The sequence below is a fragment of the Plutella xylostella genome, chromosome 25 (assembly GCF_932276165.1).
Source record: "Plutella xylostella chromosome 25, ilPluXylo3.1, whole genome shotgun sequence".
Lineage (NCBI taxonomy): Eukaryota > Metazoa > Arthropoda > Insecta > Lepidoptera > Plutellidae > Plutella > Plutella xylostella.
In genome coordinates this window covers 8209126-8235348 of record NC_064005.1, presented here as the reverse complement: position 1 = coordinate 8235348, position 26223 = coordinate 8209126, and the positions used below count along the sequence as shown (strand labels likewise).

Below are 26223 nucleotides of genomic sequence, written 5' to 3'. Positions count from 1 at the left end.
ATATTTGTTTAAAGACAGATATTTGTACTCGGGTCTTGGGTGTTGATATTTATATTTAGTATCTATCTATCTATCTATGTATTTGTGTAAATATATCAGCTGTCCGACACCCATAACACAGGTTCTGCCTAGCTTGGGGTCGGATGGCCGTGTTTGAGATGTCCCCACATATTTATTTATTTATTATAAAAAAAAATATATTTAACGTAATTAGTTATAGTCTACTCTGTGTATTTATCCTAACTATAATATTATAAATGCGAAAGTAACTGTGTCTGTCTGTCTTTCTGTCTGTCTGTCTGTCTGTCTGTTACTCTTTCACGCCAAAACTACTGAACGGATTTGAATGAAATTTGGTATACATATGGTATAGACCCTGGGAAAGAACATAGGGTACTTTTTATCCCGGAATTCCCACGGGAAAACTTTTAGAGGCGAAGCGAAGCGCGCGGGAACATCTAGTATTCTATAAAAACATGTACTTTTCACGATTAACTTAGCTATAACCTGAACAAGCACTTAAGCGGAAGTCCAAGAAGACAGTCCCGGCACAAAGAGATGGCTCTTTTGAGTCACAATCAGACAAGAGTCGCTAGTGTATGCTCAAAGGACATCGCAGAATAAACAGGAGGGTTACTTCAGCTTGCAGAAAAAGTACGAGTACTGTAGGGCCACTCCGAACTAATCGAACTCTCAACTGAAACATTAACAATCAACAACTTTAAGCAGCGTCGTTTATCTGTCAAATAGTGTGTGTTAGTGACTGAGGTCACTTGATAAGGGCCAGCTGAAAACCAGCGCTGAGGCCCTGTGCTGCACATTTTGAGCTGTTTTCTTATTGTTTATTTTGTATTGTATTTCATTCTGTATATTGTTGTATTCTGTATTCTGCTATCGCTTTTAGCGATAAGGCCGCCTATTGCTTTAACTCCACTGTATAAATTGTTATTTGTGTTATTTTTAGTCAATAAAGTAGTATTCTATTCTATTCTTTCTATTGTTTAATGTTTCTTTATCTTTAAACAAAATACCTACTGTCCAAATTATGTCCGTTTTGATAGATATATACTTCAGCAATGCTGCTGAAGGATTGTAGATTATTAATGTCGTATGATCCGGTTATTCAAGTATAGAGTCGTGCTAAGCACAGCAGCGGACCAAAAACTTAGTTTTTCTTAAGCTAAAGTGACCTTTCAGAGCCGAGGAGCGAATATAAAACATGTCACTTATAAATACGAACAGTTAGTCCAGTTACGCTGCTCCTTTGTACGCCAGGCGGGAGACTTGTCGGTCCTGGGTTTAAACAATTTTGTGCAGCAAAAAGAGGTGGGTATTTAAAAACATGCATTGTTTTAAATAGCTAAGGTTTGTGTAACTTTTTTCTGAATGTAGGATGTAGCTTTTCAGGTTAATTATTGTATGCAAGGTGGAATTTTGTCTTTCGGTTTTGTGTACTCGTTGTTGTTATAAGGGTTGACAATGACTATCATCACACGTTTTTATTAAATGCTAGCGTCTTACAGAATTTTGCATATACCATTAGGCTACATTTCAGTAGTAAGACTTTAAGTTTCCAGGAATAATAAAAAACGGGATAATCTGGGATACAATAACACCGATTATCAAAAGTACAGTACTTTTGATCGTTTCAATTAAAAAAATAGCAATCACAATAAGAAGTCAAAAACAGAAAGGAAAAGCAACGAACAGTATCTTAACTTCTGGCCTCCCACAGAAGCTAAAACTTCCAATATTGTCTTATAAAACGAATCCGCGATCGAAAATGAGATTTAGTCCTAGAGTAACCCCGCGCCCCTAGGGAGGAAAGAGCACTTTGCGTTGCTATCTGTGCATAATCTCATTCTTGGTACTGGCGATGCATTCGTGAGTGCACCATACCCTCACTGCATGTGTTAGTGAGAATTGTCACGTACTTTGGAATATAAATAAGTATGAAACAAGAGACAAAATATTTGTAATATTTGCACTGCGATCTAGGAACATGATTTATTTCCATCACCTTTTGGCAAGGGGATGCACAAATGAATCCCCTCGTCAGGTTTACTATTCGCGAAAGGCGTGTGACTACATAATTATATTACACTAACAAGCAATGAAAAAGTTCCACCTGCCATTGACGTTCCATATTCCACTGGAACATTTTCATTGCTCGTGAGTTTATAATCATTATGTTGCCACTATCGCAACCACCGATTAAGTAACTATAACTATAGTCCCACAGGACTCGAAGGGCTCACAAAGGCTGTACGCACAGCACGTCCTGCCGGCTGCAGCCACTCGCCCGCACATCCGGTGTGTCCGGGTGTGTCCGGGTGTATATGTACGTACTCCATTGTAATGAAGGATGTGTACCGCTTTTGTTGGTAGGGCCTGGGTAACGGAATATGAAGCATATTGATTTGAGAGCAATGTTAGAAATGTGAAACTTAAAACACTGTAAAACGCATACAGTAAATATCATAACTATTTCTTTTAGATTTCAGTAGTTCTATGTACTGATTCATGGTAGTTACTTTCATAGGTACTTACCTTCTTTTAGTCTGCATTCCCAGTAGAAAATATTTGTTCGAGTTAATGGTCGTGTTATTCGACAAACCGATAGGCCGCTAAACTCAGTCAGTGGCGACTAAGACAACAGTCTTCCTACTGGTAACGTAGCCTTAGATAGATAAGTTGATATACATACCTATGTAGATATTATTTACTTGTACACAAAAACAGAACAAAATTCTAGGCAACCTCCTTTTCCTATCTTTTGGCCCGTTCTGTAGTAAGTACGATGTATCTCAATTGCATTGAATTAGTTTGAATTCTACAATATTCTAAAACAGATGGAAATTCAGCCGTCTGTAATAATGCCTAGACTGGCCTATTCTACTATTCTGTGTCAGCAGCTGTCATCCCCTTTGGTCCACGTACGGTATTCATGCATCCACCTATATTTGTGTATTTGTATTGTACTCACATTTGAATTAAATGTAACATCTGGCCTAAACTTAGGACATTGATGTTTATTCATAGTAACTTACATTATATTTAATACTAGATGTTCCCGCGCGCTTCGCTTCGCCTTAAAAAGTTTTCCCGTGGGAATTCCGGGATAAAAAGTAGCCTATATTCTTTCCCAGGGTCTAGACCGCATGTATACCAAATTTCATTCAAATCCGTCCAGTAGTTTTGGCGTGAAAGAGTAACAGACAGACAGACAGACAGACAGACAGACAGACAGACAGACAGACAGACAGACACAGTTACTTTCGCATTTATAATATTAGTTAGGATGACTGACTGGTTTACTGACAGCAGGGCATGCATTCGGTCAAGTGACATAATCTAGTCCATAGCTCTAATGTTTGTCACCGCCACATTAAGAAAAATAGGACTTACAGTAACTACGCTATGTTATAATCGTTCATTAAAGAATACATCTGGCTCTTCTCTTTATTTGAAAGTATATTTAGGCTCACAGTATCGGTTCAGCTATTGAAAGTTATCTCCATAGTTTCGTGTCGAAAAGGTGTCAATTGACCGCCGACGACATGAAGTTGCAGTAGACGGCAGGTTTCTCTGTTAGGCCCGGGTCTCCTATTTACTCCGTAGGTCGCGTCAAGTGTCACCGCCGTGGGCCGCGTCACAATGCTCATTATGTCTACCCGCCAACGTCGGCGTGTGAGGGAGACCGCATCAGTACATTTCTATAGTGAGCATCGTGACGCGGCCTACGGAGTGACGCTTGACGCGACCTACGGCGTAAATAGGAGACCCAGGCCTTATGGTACTATGGATGCGTCGTCGAACGTCATGCAGCATCTTCGATGCCAATTGCCACCTTAAAGATCACTAGCGTTGGCTGGGTTACAAATAAACAGATTGCGTTAAGCTATTAAGCGTGAGAAAGTAATTATTCCAAGCTCTAAACGGTTAGATTGATTTGATAATCAGACGTCTGAGCGACAAGGATGGAAGATGAAGAGTGAGAGGCAGAACGAAAAGTCAATACTTGACTTTCTCAGAAATAAAACGATCAAGTTTCAAAGCTTTGACCCCAAATCGTTTTATTCGACTTCCCACATTTATAGTCACCCGATATTGCTATGGAAATTAATAGCTTTTAGATTAAGTTACATAAACAAATTGACACAACTTGCTCTGTGCATATACCTATGTGCTATTTTATTATGTGTGGATGATCTGTATCTGAAGGGAAGGATCGTCGGATGGTGTAGTGGTTACTGACGCTGACTGCTATGCTGAAGGTCCCGGGTTCAGTGCCGGACACGGACAGGTACTTGTTTAAATACATACAAACTTTTTCTAGTAAGTTTTAAACAAAAAAAAATCTCGAAATACATATTTTCCAATGACGAAACTTGCTAAAACTCATATTCTATAACACTCGTACAAGTTCGTTACTCACGTGCAATGAAAAAGTTCCACTTGCGATTAACGTTTCATAATTCTATCACCTTTTCATTCCTCGTGAGTTTATCACTGGGATTGTTCTGGAAATACGCAAACTTAAACAGCAGGCAAAAGTGAGTTTTCCAAACACAGGCGCTAAAGTAGCCGTCCAAATCAATACCAAATGGGGGATTTTTATCATACAATTTAAACACGTGACAAGCTGAAAAGGCTTATAGGGGGAAGCTCTCAAATCTGTACGACAACATTAACAACCCCTGACTAAAACGGTTAATCTGATGGACATGGTGAGTGTGGTGATTGAGTGGCGGGGATTATTGGTAAAAAATAACAACGGTAATTTTTTACAAACGGTTATGTCGTTTTGGGGATTTATTTCTCAAATTATTTATTATGTATGTACATACAGGCTGTAAAGTTGCTGTTGTAAGCTGTGTGTGGGTGAATTCTGGACGCGTTGCAAGACGAATATATGACAAGGCATGATAAAAAAAAAAAACGTCGCTCACTCACATTCACATCGCATGGTGGCGAGAGTGCGAATTTTAAATATGTTTTAATGAGTGGGCATTTTATGGCCCGTCCTACGTGGCAAGAACAACATTGGATTGGAAGTTGTAAAAACAGTGTTTATGTAAAGGCTGGGAAAAAGAAACCCTCAAAAATGCACATGAAATACTCAAAACTAACTCACCGATAACAGTAAGATTAACCCTCGAGTTCCGTGTCTGCGCCTGCTTGAAGTCGACCCGGCAGCGGTAGAGGCCCTGGTCGGAGGCCCGGACCCGGTCCACGCCCAGCTCGGCCGGCCTCCGCTCCGGCAGGAAGTAGGCTCGGGACGCGAACACGCTCTCGTCGGACCACCGCTCCGCCACGCCGAAGTCTCGCTCGCGCGCGTCGACGCTGGAGGGGTTAAAGGTTTTATTTAGTTTGGAAAATATAAAAGAAAATGTAGGGAGGTTGAGTACAAAATTCAGGTTTCCTTCTTCTTCCTAGTCTTTTCCTTATTTAGGGTCGGTTGTGTGCGTCATATCACGCCGTTTTACTCTATCCTCTGTCATATCCTCATTCACTCCACACTCTCTCATATTTTCTTTCACACAATCAAGCCACTACTTTCTTGGTCTTCCTTTCTTACGCCTTCAAAGAGAGGTAATCGTAACGTTTTTTACTGTAATGTACGACAGTAACTTTAAAAATTTGGACTCCATCATTTGCTATCCTATTTTTAGAAGTCTAGGGCCTAGGGCCTAAAAAAGAAAATCATGTATTATGACTCCAGATACAATCGATTAAATCTGAGCGTACGAAAATAAAACTAAATTTCTACGGAACCCTTAACGAAAGCGGTATCCGTGGCCCTTTACTAGGGTGGTTTGCTGATTACCTTAAAAATAGGTCCTTAACCGTTAAAGTTGGAGAATTTAAGAGCACTAATAGACATTGTAAATACGGAGTAGCTCAGGGATCGGTAACTGGTCCGGTCTGCTACATATTACATGTAAACAGCATGATATCAGTCATAAAAGAATGCAAAAAATACATGTTCGCAGATGATACATGCCTTATGTATGCTGGTAAAGATGCTATTAGTATTGAAAAACACTTGCAAGACGATTTCGATAATGTGACTAAATGGGCTCATGACAACGGAATTATATTGAACACAGAAAAAACAAAGCTATTACTTATAAAATCTAGTTACCGGAAACAAGATGTAACTGAAATAAAAATAAAAGGTCATTCCTATGAATGTTTACATTCGAATATGTTATCCTGTTCTTGTTTGGAAATAGAAAATGTGGTGAAATTCAGATACTTAGGACTGGTTGTGGATAATAGGTTCTGTTGGAAATATCATATTATTAGTATTTGTGATAAACTAAAAGTACTACTTAGCAAATTTAAAAGTTTAAGTTATTGTACACCTACATCTACAATGTATATGTTGTACAACAGTCTTGTGGAGTCAATATTGTCTTACGGGCTAGAATGCTACGGGCTTACTTTTAAAACGGACATAAATAAAATAAAAGAATTGCAAATTAGATTTATAAAGGCATTGACATATATATTACTAGCGTAAGGACAGGGCCTCCCACTCAAAAAATGGCACCCGCGCGTTGGCCCTAAAATCGTAATTTTAGGGCCAACGCTCCTCAGTCGACAGTTGTCTGTGGCCGAGAGATGGTCTTGTGAATCTTGTGATAAATATGTAGTTGTGTTGTGAAAGGCTGCAAAAACCATTATACGAAGGTCAAAAAGAAACATCGAATATCGTATCATCGGTAATTACCATTAAATTAAGTAATAAACACATTATAAAGTGATAATTATTTTACTACCAAAGTCTACAATAGCCGCGCGCTGTAACCTTGTGCGGACGTAATTTTTTGTTGACTATCCTCCGAGATCATTTTCTTGTTGCACACACTTACGTTTTAGAGCGTGATTTTTAGTCCATTTGTACGGGACGCTCTACAGGTCTACAGCCCAAAACAGTTTTAATTTTAGTAGTTGGATTTGTCTTAAATTATTGATATGGCGCCTGCAAATAATAAAACAATGTTTTTATGTTTTCTTTTCTGTTTTCTTTAATGTTTTTATGTTTTCTGCCTAGTCTATTATGTTTTACACAAAAAAAAATCTTCAGAAAACACACACACACACACACCTACACACACACACACACATACACACACACACACGCGCGCACAGACACCTACACACTGGTTATAAAATTAATTTAAATTATTATTTGATTTTGTGTTCTATTTTTGTTTATTTACCAGTAAGGCCCTAATCGGGAAGAGAACTGTCTTCTGAAATACTTACAGATTTATATCTAGTTCGGAAAACAGTGCTCAATATAATTTGTACGTATGTTTTTGGTGAAATAAATAAATAAAAATAAATAAAATGTCCGGGATGGTAAATTATTAACGCACGTACAAGGTTACGTCGTTAAGATAGTTGCTAGGCATTGACATAGTTCAAACAAATTATGACAGATAACAGTTATTTTGCTTGTATGAAGAAGGTTTTAGTAAAATGTTCTGAAGGGCCTATCCTTCCTTTTGAAATCATTGATTGACATATATATTACTAGCGTAAGGACAAGGCCTCCCACTCAAAAAAATGGCACCCGCGCGTTGGCCCTAAAATCGTAATTTTAGGGCCAACGCTCCTCAGTCGACAGTTGTCTGTGGCCGAGAGATGGTCTTGTGAATCTTGTGATAAATATGTAGTTGTGTTGTGAAAGGCTGCAAAAACCATTATACGAAGGTCAAAAAGAAACATCGAATATCGTATCATCGGTAATTACCATTAAATTAAGTAATAAACACATTATAAAGTGATAATTATTTTACTACCAAAGTCTACAATGGCCGCGCGCTGTAACCTTGTGCGGACGTCATTTTTTGTTGACTATGCTCCGAGAACATTTTCTTGTTGCACACACTTACGTTTTGGAGCGTGTTTTTTAGTCCATTTGTACGGGACGCTCTACAGGTCTACAGCCCAAAACAGTTTTAATTTTAGTAGTTGGATTTGTCTTAAATTATTGATATGGCGCCTGCAAATAATAAAACAATGTCCGGGATGGTAAATTATTAACGCACCGCACGTACAAGGTTACGTCGTCAAGATAGTTGCTCGGCACTGACATAGTTCAAACAAATTATGACAGATAACAGTTATTTTGCTTGTATGAAGAAGGTTTGAGTAAAATGTTCTGAAGGGCCTATCCTTCCTTTTGAAATCATTGTATAAAGGTAATTGAAAACAAAAAAATAAAAAAACAATTAGATAAAGATTATAGCAAAATACTTGAAAAGAGTAGTCTACTACCAATAGATAAAAAATGTTTAATGTTACTAGCAGTAAATGAGCATTGCAACGATGAGTATAAAATAAAAGCCATAAATAAATACAATACTAGGAAAAATGCTTTAGGTCACTTTGTTGTTCCCAAGGTATCAAACTTTTATGGGAAAAGAACAAAAGAGTGGATTATTCCGAAGATTTTTAATTGTATCCCAAAAGATATAACACATTTCCACGGTCCAAAGATAGCATTAAGAAATATGATTAAAGACTATTTGTTAAGCAACGAAATTATTATTTAAGTTCGTATTTGTAAATTAGATACTATATAATACTAGTTACTACTACTATGTAAATACCTACTACTTGTTAAATAATAGTAAACTCATGATGGTCCTGCCGACCAAACGTACATCAAGTTGTGCGCGCGAGTGCGACCGGTCTCGGGCCGTATTCGCCGCGCTAGCGAACTAGTTTTTATTATGTACCCACCATTTTGTTAAAATTTTTATTATGTTAGTTTAATGTTTGTCACTATCCTAAGTACCTACCTATATTTAAGTATGAGAGCATGGTCTGCCCACTAAACTGTTATAACAGTTTGGCAGAATATTTATATTTCTTGTAATAGAATAAGTTTTAGAGAAATAAATGTTTTAAATAAAAAAAACAACATTCCTAGATAATTTGCCAGAGACAACAACAAACATTCTATCTTGGACTTAATGAATCCTATATCCTAGTCTACTCATATTTATAACGGCTGAAGCTAAATACACTACAGAAAAACTGTGATGATATTATACATTTATTATTAAACATTTCTATTGAATCACACTACCTATCTGTTAAAAAAACCGCATCAGAATCCGTTGCGTAGTTTTTAATATTTAAGCATACAAAGGGACATAGAAAGCTACTTTGTTTTATACTATGTAGTGATAGTGATATCAGTAGGACAGGATTCATTCACGTTGACAAGCTAATCACAATTTACGTTTCCGCAATATCCTTTCGTAATTAATCTCCACCACATCAAGGGCGCCCTGATTACCGTCTCTATGGACGGAATTTAATTAACATCTAAAAGGATATGTCATATTAATAATTATTATTGATTGATTTAGATAAGGTATTTTAGATTTAATTAAAGATTTTTGGTTAATTTGCAGTAAAATAGTTTATAAATGCCATGGAAGTTCGTAAATTTATTGCTAGTAGTAAAAAAAAACAATTCTGAAAACTAGCGCATGATACAGTAATGCAGGAATTCATAAAAAAAACTCTTTTATTAGACGCAGAAAATAATAATACGTTTTTATCAAGACAAAGCTTTTTACATAAACACCTACATTATAACTCTCAAAGCTGTATTGACCTATGACCTATTAGTCGCACAAAGCCACACCCTACCGTGAATTGCACAAAGATGGGACTTCCCCAACGACTAACTTCCATTCTCTTGAAGTGGTGTTCAATGGACAAGATCTAGGAACTGTCTTTCGATAGCTCTTAACAATTACACCTCTGGCGCCGAATCCCGTATTATAACAACTTCAAACTTCTTAATATTGTTGGTGGAAATTGGCTTTATTTTGCACAAGTTTGTTCGAGCTATATTGGGATCACTTTTTCTTTTTATCGGGGATAAAATGCGTCTGATCGGTTCGGTTTGGTTCTGAGTTTTAAGTGGTCATTTGTAGTTTTATAAGCCAATTTGTGGGTACTAAACATTTCTTCTAGCTCTTTTAACAAACAGCATATAGATGGGTACATAAGTACTTATTGTAGTTTAGAATAGGTTTCGTGACACTTATAAATCATATGATACAAAATGTATCCTCCGGCGGATCCCCTGAACTATTCCACTAGTAATCTATGCTATTTTTAAGCTTGAACCATTTAGCTCTGGCTCACTGCGTGTTGGTGGGTTCTCAACATTTGCAGGTTTCCTTACGAAGTTTACCTTCACGGCCTTTTTGCTATAGTTGTACTTGAATCCATTATTTTCTAAGAATCCTAGCCAGGATTTGGCTTCTCGATTGAGAGTCCAAGCTCTTTCCCGTACTTCACCACGGCTCATAGTCATAAATTTATCATACAGTAAATGCTGAGTCGCAGAAAGGACTTTGAGCTAATTTCGACCTTAAATCTATTGCTGCCTGCTTAGGCAGTATACGGACAGAAAGAGTATATTTAATGCCGATTTCCGACATTAGCTTAACATTATTTTCTAAAACTCAGCGAAAATCTGGTAAGCCGTATAGCAAATCTCACATTACCTATAGATGGGCGTGCCCAGGTCCTCCTTGTACCAGAGCACCAGCAGCACGGCGTCGTCCTCCTCCTGCGTGGCGATGTCGCACGGCAGGTACGCCGGCTCGCCCGCCACCGCCACCACCTGCGTCGTCGGCACTGTGAAGAGAGAGAGAGAGAGGTGTTATTGACTGTGGGCGCGAGAGAGAGAGATGTGTTATTAACTGCAAGCGAGAGAGAGAGGTAGGTACGCCGGCTCGCCCGCCACCGCCACCACTTGCGTCGTCGGCACTGCGGGCCAGAGAGAGAGAGAGAGTGTTATTGACTGTGGGTGAGAGAGAGAGAGAGTGGTTAGAGAATGTGAGCGAGAGAGAGAAAAAGAGGGCTTAGAGACTATGGGCGCGAGAAAGAGATGGTTATTGATTGGGAAATACGCCGGCTCGCCCGCTACAGCCGCCACCTGCGTCGTCGGCACTGTGGGCGAGAGAGAGAGAGAGATGTTATTGACTGTGGGCGAGAAAGAGAGAGGGTTATTATTAGTAGGTAGGTACGCCGGCTCGCCCGCCAGCGCCACTACCTGCGTCGTCGGCATTGTGGGCGAGAGAATGACACTTGTTATTTATTGGTTACGGTTATGCAGGAGTTGAGAGAAAATCACCAAATTACGTCACCACACATAATATGACCGTAACGCAAAGGGATTGGCTCTTTTTCTTCTGTCAACCAGTACACGTGAACGCCTGGCGCGAAGGCGTTGGGGAGCTTGCGTTAGGGTGCTTACATAGAGAAACGGGTTCCCTGTACCGGTAACCTGATTATGTAAAAGCGCTCATGACATTTAAATATCCAGGAAATGCTTGAATGAATGAGCGCTTTCGCATAATCAGGTTACCGGTACAGGTAGATACAGGGAACCCGTTTCTCTATGTAAGCACCCTAACGCAAGCTCCCCAACGCCTCTCTATGTTAGCACCCTTATACAGGTTGACAGAAGAAAAAGAGGCAATTTTTTACGTTACGTTCATAGGAGCGGTGACCAAACGGAAAAGGCTAACTCAATGACGCCGCCTGCAATGTTGAAGCACATTTAACAGCGCTTTAGATTATTACAAAACAAAAACTAAATATCATAAACAAATTTTAAATTTAATGTCATAAAAAATTTTGGCCTTTTAGAGTCGACATAAATGGAGCTTTTTCATTGCTCGCGAGTGTATTTTAACCAAATTTTAACCGGTGTTTAGAAGAAAACATAGATAACGTTAACGTGATTTCACAGATAAACTCACAGACACATTCGTGGAAAATTTTATATTAAAACACGTATACCTACTTAAGACTTGATTTTGATACAATTAAATATAACAGGAAGTATGGTAGCTTTTCTACTCGAAAGACAAAGTAAGAATCTAGAAAAGCCCATAAGATCTCGTTATCTGTAACTGCGCAATATCTATCGAGTTTCCAAGTAAACAGTTGAAAGTAATTTTTATACTCAGATTGTTACCAACTTGCAAACTGCTCTAATCTCCACGCACAATCCGTGCACCTTGTTGCTCTAAGAATAAGGGTTACATTCGCATGTTAAACGGAATGAAGAGGGCTGTAAGAAGAAACTTTTCTTCTTTCTACCATCTTGAAGATTCTCATTTGTTGAAAAACTTTTTACGGAGCGTATAATTAAAGGCTGCACATTTTTCATCCTTAACCGAAAAACTGGAGTGCTGTACGTTTGACGGCATTGACTTGTGTCTGTGATTTTGTGCATCGTAGCTCTTAAAGTAAAAAAATATAAAAGCACTGCCAATATATTCAAATAACATAATAAAGATATAAATCAGCCCATCTGTTAAATGCTACTGATTGCACACCAAAAATTCACAAATATTGTAAAATAAAAACACCATACTTATTAAATTATATTATAACATACGACCAAAAAGAGGAAAGACATAATAATGCATGTTAAGTTTTGTGGAAATCGATAATCTCTCCGACCGTTTCAACCCGTTGCAAACACTGACACGAAAAGAGATGTGGGTTCAAATCCAGTGACAGGTACCCAAAGACTTTACCATGGACAATATTCCAAAAAAAATATGCCTTATTTCGAAAATCGTTTTAAGATTTAGATTTGAGCATTATAAGCTCCAAAAATATTTTTGTTTGGGTTGGGTGGCTGTGTGCTAGATGTCCCCACTTATTATTATTATTATTAATCATGTGTTGGCCCCACGTTGGCCCTAACACCCAAAAAAGAACAGAATATGTAGAATGTATCTATAATTTACATAGCACAAGAACTAACAACATATAATTATATGTTAATTTATGCGCAGATTGCAGCGTAGTTATATGCACAAATACACGTACCTACAGTAATTACGTGACAACTTGATGTATATCCGACTATTTAGCCGCAGTTTCTTGTAATCAATGAGCCTTACCATGTTCTATTTACTGTGGTGCACAGAAGGGGTCCCTCCGAGTGACCTAACAGTGACAGAGTCACTCACTTGTCAAATCTGATGAAACTTGTATGGATCTGATTTATGTTAGACAGTTGAGCGACGCTGCTTATGGATTGTTAATTGCTAATGTGTCGGTGGTGGTATGGTAGTTTATACAGGTAGGTACGTTCAGCGCACCCTGAGCAGTCACAACTGACAACTTATCAGACTGGCTAATCTTTTCACCACAATTACAATAAACGATATTCCAGGGACCAGTCTGCTAAATTTTATAAGTAGGTAGATGTGAATAGTCAATAACAGCATCACGTGGAAAGCACATACATATTTGCCTAACAAATATGAAATAACATCAATTTACCAACACGCTATGAATAATAATATTTATCGTCCCTACTGTCCATTGTATAGTTTGAATTACACAATTTCAATTACGTATATAAACATCCTTAGCTCGTCTTTAAGTACGAAACAAAAAGTAGAGCACTCCAAACGTATCAAAGTTCACTGCCCCCGGTCCTTAATGTGGAAGTAAATACGTGGAGGCCACAAAAAGGCAAAGATAGGCTGTAAACCCAGTAATAGGTTCTACTTTGCCATTTTATAGGTTTTCCTGTCTACCGTCGTGCCAGAAGCTTTCAAAGACGCCAATCTGGGAGAATACAAGTAGTTGAATGGCATATCCGGACATCTAAACGGTACCGCGGTAATAATATTAATTTGTTGTTTAGTTAAACCTCTAAAATAATATGATTAATAAAAATAACATCAATTTTGTCGACCGAATGACGTAGTGGTTAGTGACCCTGTCTACTGAGCCGAAGGCCCCGGGTTTGATTCCCGGCTGGGGCAGATATTTGTTTAAACACACATATTTGTTCTCGGGTCTTGGATGTGCCCGTAAAATGGCAATAGGTCCGCCCCCTATTACATAACACTGACGTCACTAACGAAAAGTGGTCGCAGCAATGCACCTCTGCCTACCCCGCAAGGGAGTACATTAGTACAAGGTGTGAGTGTTTGTTTTTATTATCAATTTTGTTCTGCTACGCCGTCGTAGTCACATATTGCTACGCCGTAGCCCGTAGCACTAATTTGCTACGAATTTCGTAGCATACTGTTTCTACTACGACCCAACATTTTATGTTTTACACCATAACGCGTTATAGTATTGAAACTGGCGGTAACGCTAATATATTATTTTTCAACGATAACCTTAATACCTATATTATTTTAAATGAATGTTTTACATCCACACCAATTCAGCCTGCAGAATGAGATAGAACCTTTGTATCTCAAAGAAGGAATCGTCTAGCACTTTACACAGTTGCATTGCATTCTAGTCAAGAGTAGGAAGAGTTGAGAGTAATCATCGCAACTAGCTATAACACTATTAATAAATAAAAACTACTGTACAAAAACCAATATAATGTAATCAAAATATTTATGTTTTTAGTAGGTAATATTCTGATGCGCTGTACCTCAATATTTCAGACGGCGTCATTAAGCTAATCTTTTCCGTTTCTTTAGGAGTAATTTGGTGCTATCGTCACTTGAACTTTTTCGTTGCCCGTGAGTGTTATACATAGTTTTATTGAGGTTTTAAATATTCTCTACTCGTTAAGTACATATATGAAAAGTCCATTGCACTTACAATTAAATGTTAAGTACTCTGTGCAGCAAAAGTGCAGTACCATGCATGTCACTATAAGTTGGTCGGCACATCCGTTTGGCCCGGACGCCCGGTTAAAATAAGGAAGGGACGGAATAAGAACCGGACGTCCGTCGCCCGGCTCGCGTCCGGAGCCGGGTGACTCGGTGCATTTGAGTGCAGGCGATTTGTTCTGCACACAGCCGGGTGTGCCCGGATATGTTTATGTGTTCAAATGTTTATTTTTATTAAATAACTTAAGTGATACTGTAAGTCTCCTTTCTGCATTTAACAAATGCTGCTTAGGAACATTCCAGTTTCTCCGTTAGGAGATACAATATTTTTTGTTGTTGTGTGTAGGTAAGCTATGCATATGTTTATATAATAATATGAATAAATTCTTATAGGAATAACTTACGAACCTGGAAGTGACGAGCGACTCGCCTCTGTCTAGTTCTTACGAGATACTTTTGAAATTGGTAAAATAACTCGACGCTGCTTAATAAATAACGTGTATATATACAAAATACTCTTTTATTATGTAGGTAATGAAGAAATCACGAGTTCAAGCAACAATAGAAGTTGTATTAGGTAAAATACTAAGTCTTTTTTTTAATCTCAGATAATAAATTGGCAGATTCTGAACCGTTCATCAACAGTCGATTGTCCCGCTATTAAGTGACGTATCGTTCTATTGGCGAGACAATCGACTGTTGGTGAATCGTTCAGAATCTATCAATTTAGTATCTGAGATAAAAAAGGTAAAATACTAACCCCTTATTCATAGAAAAGTTACAGGACGTTTTAAAGAACAATTTGTTCTTTGACAGAGAGGGACAAAACCGTTCAACAGCTAAAACGTACTGTAACTTTTCTATGAATATAAGGGGGATTGAAGTTGTAATGGGGGATATATCAATTCAACATTACAACTTCAAATTCTTTTATATTCCTCCTCCATCTGGCCAGCGTCAGTGATCGATGATAGCCGATGAAATTAATAGTCTGTCCCGCTCGCTCGACAGTTCAAAATGTTCTGGGACGATTCAATTTGTGAGACAGAATATATGTGCTGAGTTGTCACTGCAATGTTTCAGCTGTCCGCCAGCGGCATTTATTGCACTCTTTGTAACCCACTTAAAAAAACTTGGTAACTCAAATTGACACGTCCCCGTGTGTTGGGTGTTTGTTTGTGAATAATTTTTTTAAAGTATAACTGTAAAAGTGCCGTTTTGTAACAACCTGTATAATTAGAAATGGTAAATAAGCGTTTTTTGGGTAGTTTTTAAAACATACATAGACACAGACATAGTGTCTAAACAATTCACTGCAAGACATGGAACTCCACTAAGACTGGAGGGTAAATGGCATAATACCAATCTAGGAAATTAGGTTTATAATAGTAAAAAAATTACCTACATTTACCATTAAACTGTCAGCTTCCTAAGTGTGGATCCTTCCTACACATAATACAATTTCAATTGTATCTGATTTGCAAACAAGCGGTTAAATACGGCCATATCTGTCCTAACCTCGTGGCCCTAAAGGATCAACTAATCTATCCACTGTCAAACTAATTTACGATTGCAGCGCCACAATATTATTACTCCGTATTCAGCAAAACAATCGCAAATTGATGACGTAGTTTCAAATCAGCCTAATACAAGCCCATTGGCCTGAGCTTCCGAGCAAAATCTAATTAAACTGCTCGAAACTAAAGGTACCAAAACACCGGAACTCCGAACTTTGGTTCCGGGCGGGCAAGTTCCGGTAATCGCGTTTTGTGGTACACGCCCGGATCCGGTGCATTCCGAGTGTACAGCTAAGAGCTGTAAATGAAGCATAATGTATTGGTATTTACATACATTCGTATATACTTATGCAGATACAGGGTGTTGCAAAAAGGTATGTTAAGCCGAAAGCGGGTGACTTAGAGGGTCATTTTGAACAACTTTTGTTCTATTGGTTTTGGAAAATCGCAAAAAAAATTGTTCTATAAAAATAAAAAAACACTTTTTTGCAACACCTGTACATTAAGTACTGTACTATCCTTTTCTCGAGGTAGTTCGGGCAACTTTCAACCCCTCTATAACTTCATTGTGAATCTTATCTCTTGTAAACATTTTTAAAAATACATTATGTAATATACGCTAAGTAAGTAACTTATTTATTCTTTTAAAACGACCAGTTTGTTTACTATGCTGTAACAGCTATGTGGGATGCAACAGGAATGTCCTGTAGACCTGGAGCATGGTGAATGAATTCTGCTTTGCAAGTCAGCTGTCCGCCGGTCCGGTTGTCGGACGGCTTTACGTTGCAACAAGGTTACGTACGGTTTTTCCTTTTGTGTCTGTAGTTTTGAGGCTGCTATAGTTGTTCCTTTTCTGTTATATTTTTTGGCCGTTACCAACAACATATTATTATTTTAAACAAATTGGTAAAAAATCTGTGTTGGTCCTAATTGGTACCGGAAGACATGAGGATTTAGCCGACAGAGACAAAGTTTCTATGTATTTTTAAATTCTATTTGGTTTGACGAAACGTTCATAGAAATAAACCAGTATAGTCGTTGAAACTTGCTAACGACTGCTAGCCGTTCATTCTCATATCATAGCGTAGTCATGTCAAAGCGGGTTGGTCTATCTTCCTTCTGTCAAACAGTCAAATCAATAGTCAATACATACATGCAAATAGCGTAGCTACCTTGGGGAATCGACCGTGGGTCCGTTGGCCAGCTTCCAATAGTCAATTAAAGTGTAAGTGATTCGCTAATTATGTATAATACATGCTTGAGGCCAACCAACGGCAATGGTTCAGTAGCCCGTGAAGCAATCTGAGATTGACGGATTAACACACCTCCCTAACTTAACTAAACCAAATTAGGGGCGGTGATTGGCTATCGATCGACTGTGGCCCAGAAAAACAATACGGATGCTTTATATTAGGAAAGCTGCTGTCTAAACTATGATTTATGTGGAACTGTGTTTGTTGGTCTTAATTGCCTAGGTATATAGTATAAAATATATATATTTTTGGAGTTAAATATTAATTTAAAGTTAAACTTTAATTGCACCCAGAAAAAAAAGTACGAAATATTCTTTGAAATCTGAATTTTCATCTTTTAACGAATATGAAAATAAATGATAATATATTTTGAAATATTTTTAACACGTATCTATTTACTAATTTAGATAAAATAATACAAACACACAGCCAGTTCAGTGTTTATAATGAAAGCAAATTCCAGGAAACATGGCATAGAATATTGACGATAGCCTGTATGTTTGTGCGTGTCCAAATAGGTCTATATTTGCCTGACCTATTTGATCTGTCTACGTGAATCTTGTTTGTTGGCAATTTGTGGGTAGTTTTACACTGGTTGAATCCTAATGTGATAGCAAGCAATATAAAGCCTACTCAGTTCTAAACATTGACTTATATATTACTAGCGTAAGGACAGGCCCAACCGCACTAGAAAATGACACCCTCGCGTTGGCCCTAAAATCTCACAAATCTGTCATAATTTGTATGAATTAGGGCCAGCGCGCGGGTGCCATTTTCTTTTGACAAAACGTTCTGACGGGCGTATCCTTCCTTTTGAAATCATTGGTTCTAAACGATATCACTAGCAAATAAGGTACGCTACTTTTCAGCTGAGAACATTTCTGTGACAGGTTTTTTTTTCAAAATAGGTCAAATACTTTTTATGTTTTTATTTATTTATACTGGATATTCAGTGACTTACACAGTAGTTAGTGTCAGTGCCTGAATGGCTAAATTATTAAGTGCCAATTTCTCCATTCTCGGTTAGATCATAACTAGTTAGAGGTTAACTTTTGACATATCTGTCATGAATTTTATATGGAGATGACGTTTATTTTATAAATCAATCCCTGTCAGTTAGATAACCGACAATGGAGTAATTGGCACTAAGTATTACACTTTTCGTTCATTTCTCACGAGCAAAGTTAATCCGCTTCTCTCTTTATAGGTCCTTTAAAGACCCAAATATGTCAAATAAATATGGGTTTAGTAACAAGTACTCGTAGATAAAATTTATATTTTTTGATATAGTTAGGTTTTTTCCTTGTATTAGTATTGTAGCAGAGATAAGTGGACATCCTAGTATCCAGAAAAAAAAAATTAATAGTTGCAAAATTAATTTACGTTACGGTTTACGTTCCAGTTAAATTTCAGTGTAGACTGTAGACATTAAAAGGGTAACAACATATTGTATTCACAGAAATAGAGTCCCATTTTCGAGGATTGCCTGAAATAGAAGTCTCTCTTGTGGCCAGTCTCGAAAGCCCGACGTCTGAATTCTTGTGTCCACTGTGACGTCATAGTGTGGACTGAAACAGTATTGAAACTACCGGGAAGGCTCCGCTTGCCTGTATACACTCGTGAATTCGTTTACCGCCCGGTTATCGGTTTTTCGGCATATATGGCCGGCCCACTTCAACTAGCACTTTTCTTCTTTGCTTATCGGTGTAAATCCCTAGTTTAGCTCTAGTGTGAAAAAAATTCAGCACAAACTTGCTTCTCAGCACAAGCTTGCTTGTGTTGGGGTCCACCAACCTGCACTAGGCTAGCGTGGTAGACTAGGCCTAAACCCTCCTTCATTGGAAGGAGACCCGTGCCCCAGCAGTGGGGAAAAGATGGGTCGTGACGATGATGATGATGTGAAAGAATTGTCCTGAGTGATTAGTGTCAGTTGCTGGCGCACTGTGTGCTGGACGTACACTAGGAACAAGAAGTGACTATAGACTAAAAGAAAAGTAAACAAAAAAAAGTACTTACAGTGCCACAAACTTATCTGTTCCGGTGACAGCTCACGTAAATGTGTAATATTTCTTCATTCTATTAGATTTTAAGTTTGCCAGTAGTGGTAATTCGCTCTTGTAGTTTCAATAAACCCATCTAATCTATATCAATATATAATTCATTAGTAAATAATCAGATATGGATCAATTTAGTTCGCTCTCACCGGAACAGATAAGTTTGTGGCACTGTACGAGTATTATTACAGCACTTAGTTAGCACACTGCTTTATCCGACACGTGAGCCCCACTGCCCGCAGTGCCGGCGACACGGACATGGCAAGCGTCCCCGGACAAAGTCCACCGGATTTAAATTTGTTTTGTGAATCCAGTATTTTCATTTCAACGAAACCGTATTCTGAGTAAGAAAGAACAAAGGTTAAGTTCGTTATTGTTATGGGCTTTGCGTTTTTCTTTACAATTTTGCCGCATTATCAGCCTATGGCAGTGCAATGTTAAACATAGTCTCTCTCAAATAGAGAAATCATTTAATATCTTATTAGGGTTGTGCAAATTGAAGAGACTAGGTACGCTTACCCACATATTATGATATGCAAGCTAAAGAAAACTTCTGTTTTACTACTCTGTGTAAAAAGTATCGGATCGGGACTTTATCAATAACATAGACTTAGTATATACAGTCTATGATCAATAAAACACAAAATGTTTGTTATTCATGCAAATTTAATTTATTACCTTCAAAGTATGCTCTTTTAGAATCGATACACAAATGCCAACAAATTATCCAATCATCACAATTTTTTTATACGCTGTTTCCAGAGTTGTGTTTTCACGGCGAATTTTCCTTCCATTTTCCGATTTTGTCTTCTATCGATTGAAAACAGTGCCTCGAAGTGGTAATTTGAGTTTCTGAAAAAAAAAAGCTAGAGCCGTGATACCTGGTTAATATGGCGGATGCTCAATGGTATTTGTTGAGTTTTTGCCCAAATTCATTCACAATGATGATCCTTGTGCGTCGCGGCGAAAATGTTTCTAGATTTTTTTCCACAAATCTGGCCTTCTTTGTCGAATTTGCAGTATTAAATGCCACATAACCCACAAAAATTATTATATATACCGTTTGACTTTCTGGCTGAAGAATTCCGAGTGCACAACACCACGATAGTCAAGGAAAAAAAAACATGACTTTGACTAACAATCCATGGAAGACAAAAAGGAAAAATCGCCGCGAGTACTAAACACAACTCTGGAAACAGGGTATTAAAAAAATTGAGATGATTGGATAATTTTTTGGCATATGTGTCTCGATTCTAAAAGAGCATACTTTGAAGGTAATAATATTAATTTGGATGAATAACAAACATTTTGTGTTTTATTGATAAAGCCCCGATACTCTTTACACATAATGTATATTTAAAACTTATAAATGCCTGTTTGGCGGAATATGTATTTTCTGTTATAAAATCATCAACATCTGTCTGTAAACAACCACAGTTCGACATAATATTAGATCCTTTTAGGTACTATTTTGCCAGCAAATTATTCAGGATAATTAGCTACCTCAATAATTGTGCATGTTTTTTTTGCGTTGTGCCAAAATATAAGCGTTGAAAACATAGAACATCCGTTGTTCCGACCCTGGGGGTTAAATTACACATATTTCTCATTATTATGTGAAAAAACGTGAAGTGGCAGTCCACTCCAGATGGAAATCTTCATAATATTTCATGACGTCAGCTCTAATCCGTTCTGTGGATTCTCCCTGAATCCACAGAAATAATCCTTCGCGTTTGACCCTTGTCTCGTTATTCCAGGCCGCGTCGGCGGAACTTCGGGACTAATCACTGCAGCGGGGCGTACCATGGGGGAGATTCTATGAAAATCGAAGTTTCTGAAAGTCTGTTTTTTATTTTGAACTAGCTGTTCCCGCGAGCTTCGCCTTAAATATGCCTATGCCCATGTTATTTCTCAGGGTCTAGACCATATGTTTACCAAATCCGTTTAGTAGTTTTGGCGTAAGTAACAGATAGACAAACAGACAGACACAGTTACTTTCGCATTTATAATATTAGTAAGGATGTCTGTAATTCAAGACATTCAAAATATAACATAAAGTAATTTAGATAGATTCTAGGACTAGTCGTTACACCAAAACAATGTGTACACAGCATGTTATACAGTGCACAACCTTTTTCAATCTCAGATACTGAATTGATTGATACTGAACGTTTCATCAACAGTCGATTGTCCCGCGATTAAGTGACGTATCGTTCTATTGACTAGATTAAAAAAAAACAGACTTTAGATATTATTATAAAGTAATTTGGCTAGCATGTGCCGATTATAATTATTTAAGTAGGTATATTTAAGAAATGTAAGCTGTGTCTGACACTAGTACAATAAAATCTTAAGACCACTGAATAGTGTTAGTCATACTTATCTTATGTTATGTTCAGTTTTGTAGAACAGATCTAAAAAACACTAGAGTCCAAAACGTCTTAAAAAAATTATAGATTTCTATTGCTAATGATCAGATTGCAAATATGTAATTTCCGCATGTTTACATCTAAATCCAATTGCCATACTATAGACATCTATAAAATTTTGCTGACGTTGGACCCAGGACTTTATCTCATTGTCTTTCTGATGATGAAGGCTTCGGTTTTTGTTAAGCTAGAGTATTCTCAGTCAGAGCCCTTCAGTTTTTGTCGGTTTTCCGAATCTTTATTCGGATTCGGTATTTCGGATTCAGAAATTTTATTGTCATATTGAAATAGGTTTTGATAAAGTCATAGACATATGTAAGTAGATAGAGCAATCTGGATTCTCTGGATAGATCATAGGAACGTTTTTGATCGTGATGCAAAAAAGCAACCTAGTATTAAGAGCCAAAATTTGGTGACTCAGGTCGTAAGTCTGGACTACTAAGTATAGAATAAATCTTATTCATTATGAAGTCGTTTTAATAAATATTCAACCTAAATTTTAAATTATTGTTATTACTTATTAGTTTTGTTCAAAAGCTAGGTAACAAGGGCTGAATACTAAATAGACCAAAATTATTCATTAAGGTAATTAAGCAATTTTATGATGCTGCCTCTGTTGACTTTAAATTTGAAAGGATCAGTGAAAAGAATTAAATTCTTAGAATTAATTGAATACCAATACTTTAATTAAGAAAAACTTCCACTCCAAAAATGCCCAATTTTTTAAAATATTTAATTTCAAATTTGAACATAATATTAAGTCTTTAGTTGATAATATTCAATAAATAAACAATTCAATATTGCAGACGGCGTCATTTAGCTTAAACAGCGGCCTCTTCCGCTTATGAGTAATTTAGGGTGACTTGCAAAACAAAGTTAAATAAAATTAAATAGTTTGTCTCTTGCTCTGACAGTATAATGTCAGAGCAAGAGGTCATAGATTTAATTTTGATTTACTTTGTTATGCAAGACGCCCTTAGTGATCCATACACTGGAACTTTTTCATTGCTCGCGATTGTATTTTTATTCGACAGAGGTGCGGTAAACTCGTTGGTTGATTAGATTTTTGAAATGAAATCGTTTATTTTTTTGACGTAGAATTTAACAATTACTTGTCAAAAGTCATAATATTACTCTACCACCTTTTCACAAAGGCCCCGTCGTTAAGGAGGAAAGAAATTGCTAAAGAAACTCCTCGAGCATCTTTTCAACTTTTTGCTTATATCTAATACAATTTTTTACTTATATCTAGTACAATTGCACCTAGTTATGCGATTTATAGCTTCTTATGTCCTGAATAACCACCAATTGACCCTCAGTGACCTTTAATTATCACCAAAACTATATGTTATTTATGCCACGAGAATTAATATAAACAATAATACCCTTGTATTTGAGCCTCAGAACTGACATTAGATAAGCATCTTACCGGAACGTTATTTATGACAATGAGCCAGCATACAATAATACTGGCATAATCTAGGAAAATCCCCGACTTCATCTGAGCAGCCTCCACGTCATATTGATATATTATGCTCGTACCTTCAAGTTGCCTACAAAATGGCGCAGAGATTTCCCAACGGATGTGACGTCATAAGGACGTTTGTAAAAGAATTTGAGGGAAGGACGTATAGGAATGTAGGAGGTCGGATTCGATTTTCGAATCTTAGCCTGGCTGGATAGATAGCGGTTTACTGTTTTGGAGGAATAAAATCTTATTCAAGTATTCTACACAAAATAAATAAAATATGAAGTCAATCAAAATATTTAGTCAATAACCAAATAATTTTAATATGATAGACAGATAGATAATTCAGGCGACGAGAAGTAATGGAACGTAAGTGTAAAATTTTACAGCAAATTTTACAAAATGAACTTTGTAAGGCTATAACAATATTGTTAAGTGCTTAGGTAATAAAAAATCCTAACAACTACTTAAGCATTACTTGTTTTTTGTTTTGCAAAAGTGTAAATGCATTTGCCATGGCGCTTAGATTTCCCACCGGTATAGCCGTCACAAAGTCCGCAAAAAGAATTTGAGGAATTGTAGAAAAAAATTGGAACTTTTAGACCTCTGGCGTTCCGGAGCCTCCCCAAGTGACGTATCAACTGCAATCGCGAACAATGAAAAAGTTCCACTCACAAAATGCCAATGCCATGAAGTAGCGGCTATTATTTTAAAACATTAAGGGCCGATTTTTCAATGCTCAGATAGACAACCAGATAGCGTTTATTCGACAGATAGCGAAATATTGAATTTTTCAACAGTCAGATAGAACTTATTCGTCCAATAACTCAGTTACCTGGAGAATAAATCTATCTGCTGCTTGGGCCGCCAGATAGCGCTTATTCGATTGATAATTTGACATTTGAGGTTATTAAGTAAGTTCTTTTTTGTGTTTATACCAATTCTAAACTATACAAGCGCAGAGAATAATCGTCTTTTCAATGGATATTTTCAATGATATTGATGATTAGGCGATCGAAAAAGAGGCAGTAGGTAATGAACGAATATATTAATCCTGTTGAAAGGAAAGTCAGAGTCGTCAAAACGCCGGCCTGATCATTACAGCATGTGGGATGCAAAAGAATTTCATCGCCGAAAGGCGCCAGACTACAAACATTATTTTTGATTTATTTTTAAGCATTAATTTTATAAAACAGGAATGTAGCAGCACTTCCTTCATAATAAAATATTAAGGTACATATAGTTTCATTTTATGATAAGTAGGTAACCTATGCTATATATAAGTATCTAAGACATCCCTCCTGCTTGGCGGGATGATCTTCTATGTCCAGTAGTGGACTGCTATAGGCTGAGGAGAAAAGAGAGAAACCATCCAGTACTTGATAATAAAACATAGGTGTTATTTCTTTCAGTTTTTATTCATTAAATTTAAATTAAGGATACGTTGAATGCTAATGTTGGGGCAAATGCCTAATAAACACCTTTTCTTCTACATCGTTAAATGAAGGTAAATTTGAGGGCGCACTTCCAGTATTGTACATCTCCTGCCTTTGCAGGGAAGACTTCTTCTTCATTGTTTTTTTGATGCCCTCGTACTTTAGGATTTTCCATGAGCGGACACTTGCAGTTATACCACTGGAGTTAAAAGAAAACTCAATTTTCTTCCATGCAGTCTCCTTATCTTTACGAGTATGTGTTGCAGCATCGGTCTTTTTATTTTCTATGACATGTTTGAATTTATCTACCAAACTCACTAACACAGTAACTTCAGCATTATTATTTGCAGCAAATTCGCCGAACGCTCTCTTTTTTGTGATTCCATTGCGATCCAAAAATAACAAATATAAATACCAAAATTGAAACAACCAAACCAAACAGTCAGTGAGGCTTGTGGCTTGACAGTGACAGTTGACTCTGACAATCAAAATAGTAGTCTGTCCTGCTTTAGCACTAGTGTCTGCATATATTTGTTTCACCTTTCCAGAGTTCAAGTAGAAAAATCGGTAAGATAGTTATCTATGGAATAAATCACAATTGAAAAATGGTTTAGCAACTATCAAGCCAATAAACAGCCAAATAAATTTATTCGTTTGATAGTTATTTGACCTATTATCCTGCCATTGAAAAATCGGGCCTAAATTGGAAAGGAAACATATTTATGTATTTAGTTGGTAATAATTATTCTGATGCGCTGTAAAAAGGTTGTCTGCAATATTCTCTGCCTTTTCCGTTTGGTGCTTTTCTCACTGGAACTTTTTCATTGCTCGTGAGTATATTATTTCACCACTATATGAATTCACCGCAAAGACCATTGTATTTTGTGTTTTTAAACCTGCCTGTCTAGATTACGCCAAGCAAATTCGATTTATTTTAGGCTGTGTTGCGGTCACAACGTATATCCTGGTTCATACATAAGCAACCAGCAACCACAGAGTATAAATCTGGCAACACTGGATTGTGGTCGAATGGGGCCCGACAGGACGGCAACATAACGGAATTAGGGTATGAGGGCAACACTATCTAGGTACAACTTGCATTTATATAGTGCAGTGCTTTGTTATAAATACAAAATACAGTATGTTCTATCTTTGGTGGATCTTCCACATTAATTATCTTGACTTTGATTGTAAAGGTTATTCATAAGTTGAACCACGTTTTTTATTTTTAGACGATTTTAGATATAGTCCTATGTATAAAATATTCCATGACCGAATGGTCTAGTGGTTGGTGACTCTGACTGCTGTGACAAAGGTCCCGGGTTCGATCCCCGACATTTGAACTCAGGACTTGGGTGTTATTATGTATCTATCTACGATTCTGTGTAGGTGTGGCTGTCTGA

At 37.3% G+C, this 26223-nt stretch overlaps 1 protein-coding gene across 1 annotated transcript in view; it reads right to left on the bottom strand.

Annotated features, from left to right (window-relative positions):
- The window catches only part of LOC105397931 (hemicentin-1), a 256295-nt gene that overhangs the window by 40340 nt on the left and 189732 nt on the right, over nt 1-26223 (bottom strand). The window contains exons 3-4 of the mRNA XM_038107476.2: nt 10554-10686; nt 5138-5346 (exon numbers count right to left, since the gene is read on the bottom strand). Of these exons, the coding sequence (XP_037963404.2) occupies nt 5138-5346; nt 10554-10686 (342 nt within the window). The remainder of the gene's footprint in view (nt 1-5137; nt 5347-10553; nt 10687-26223) is intronic.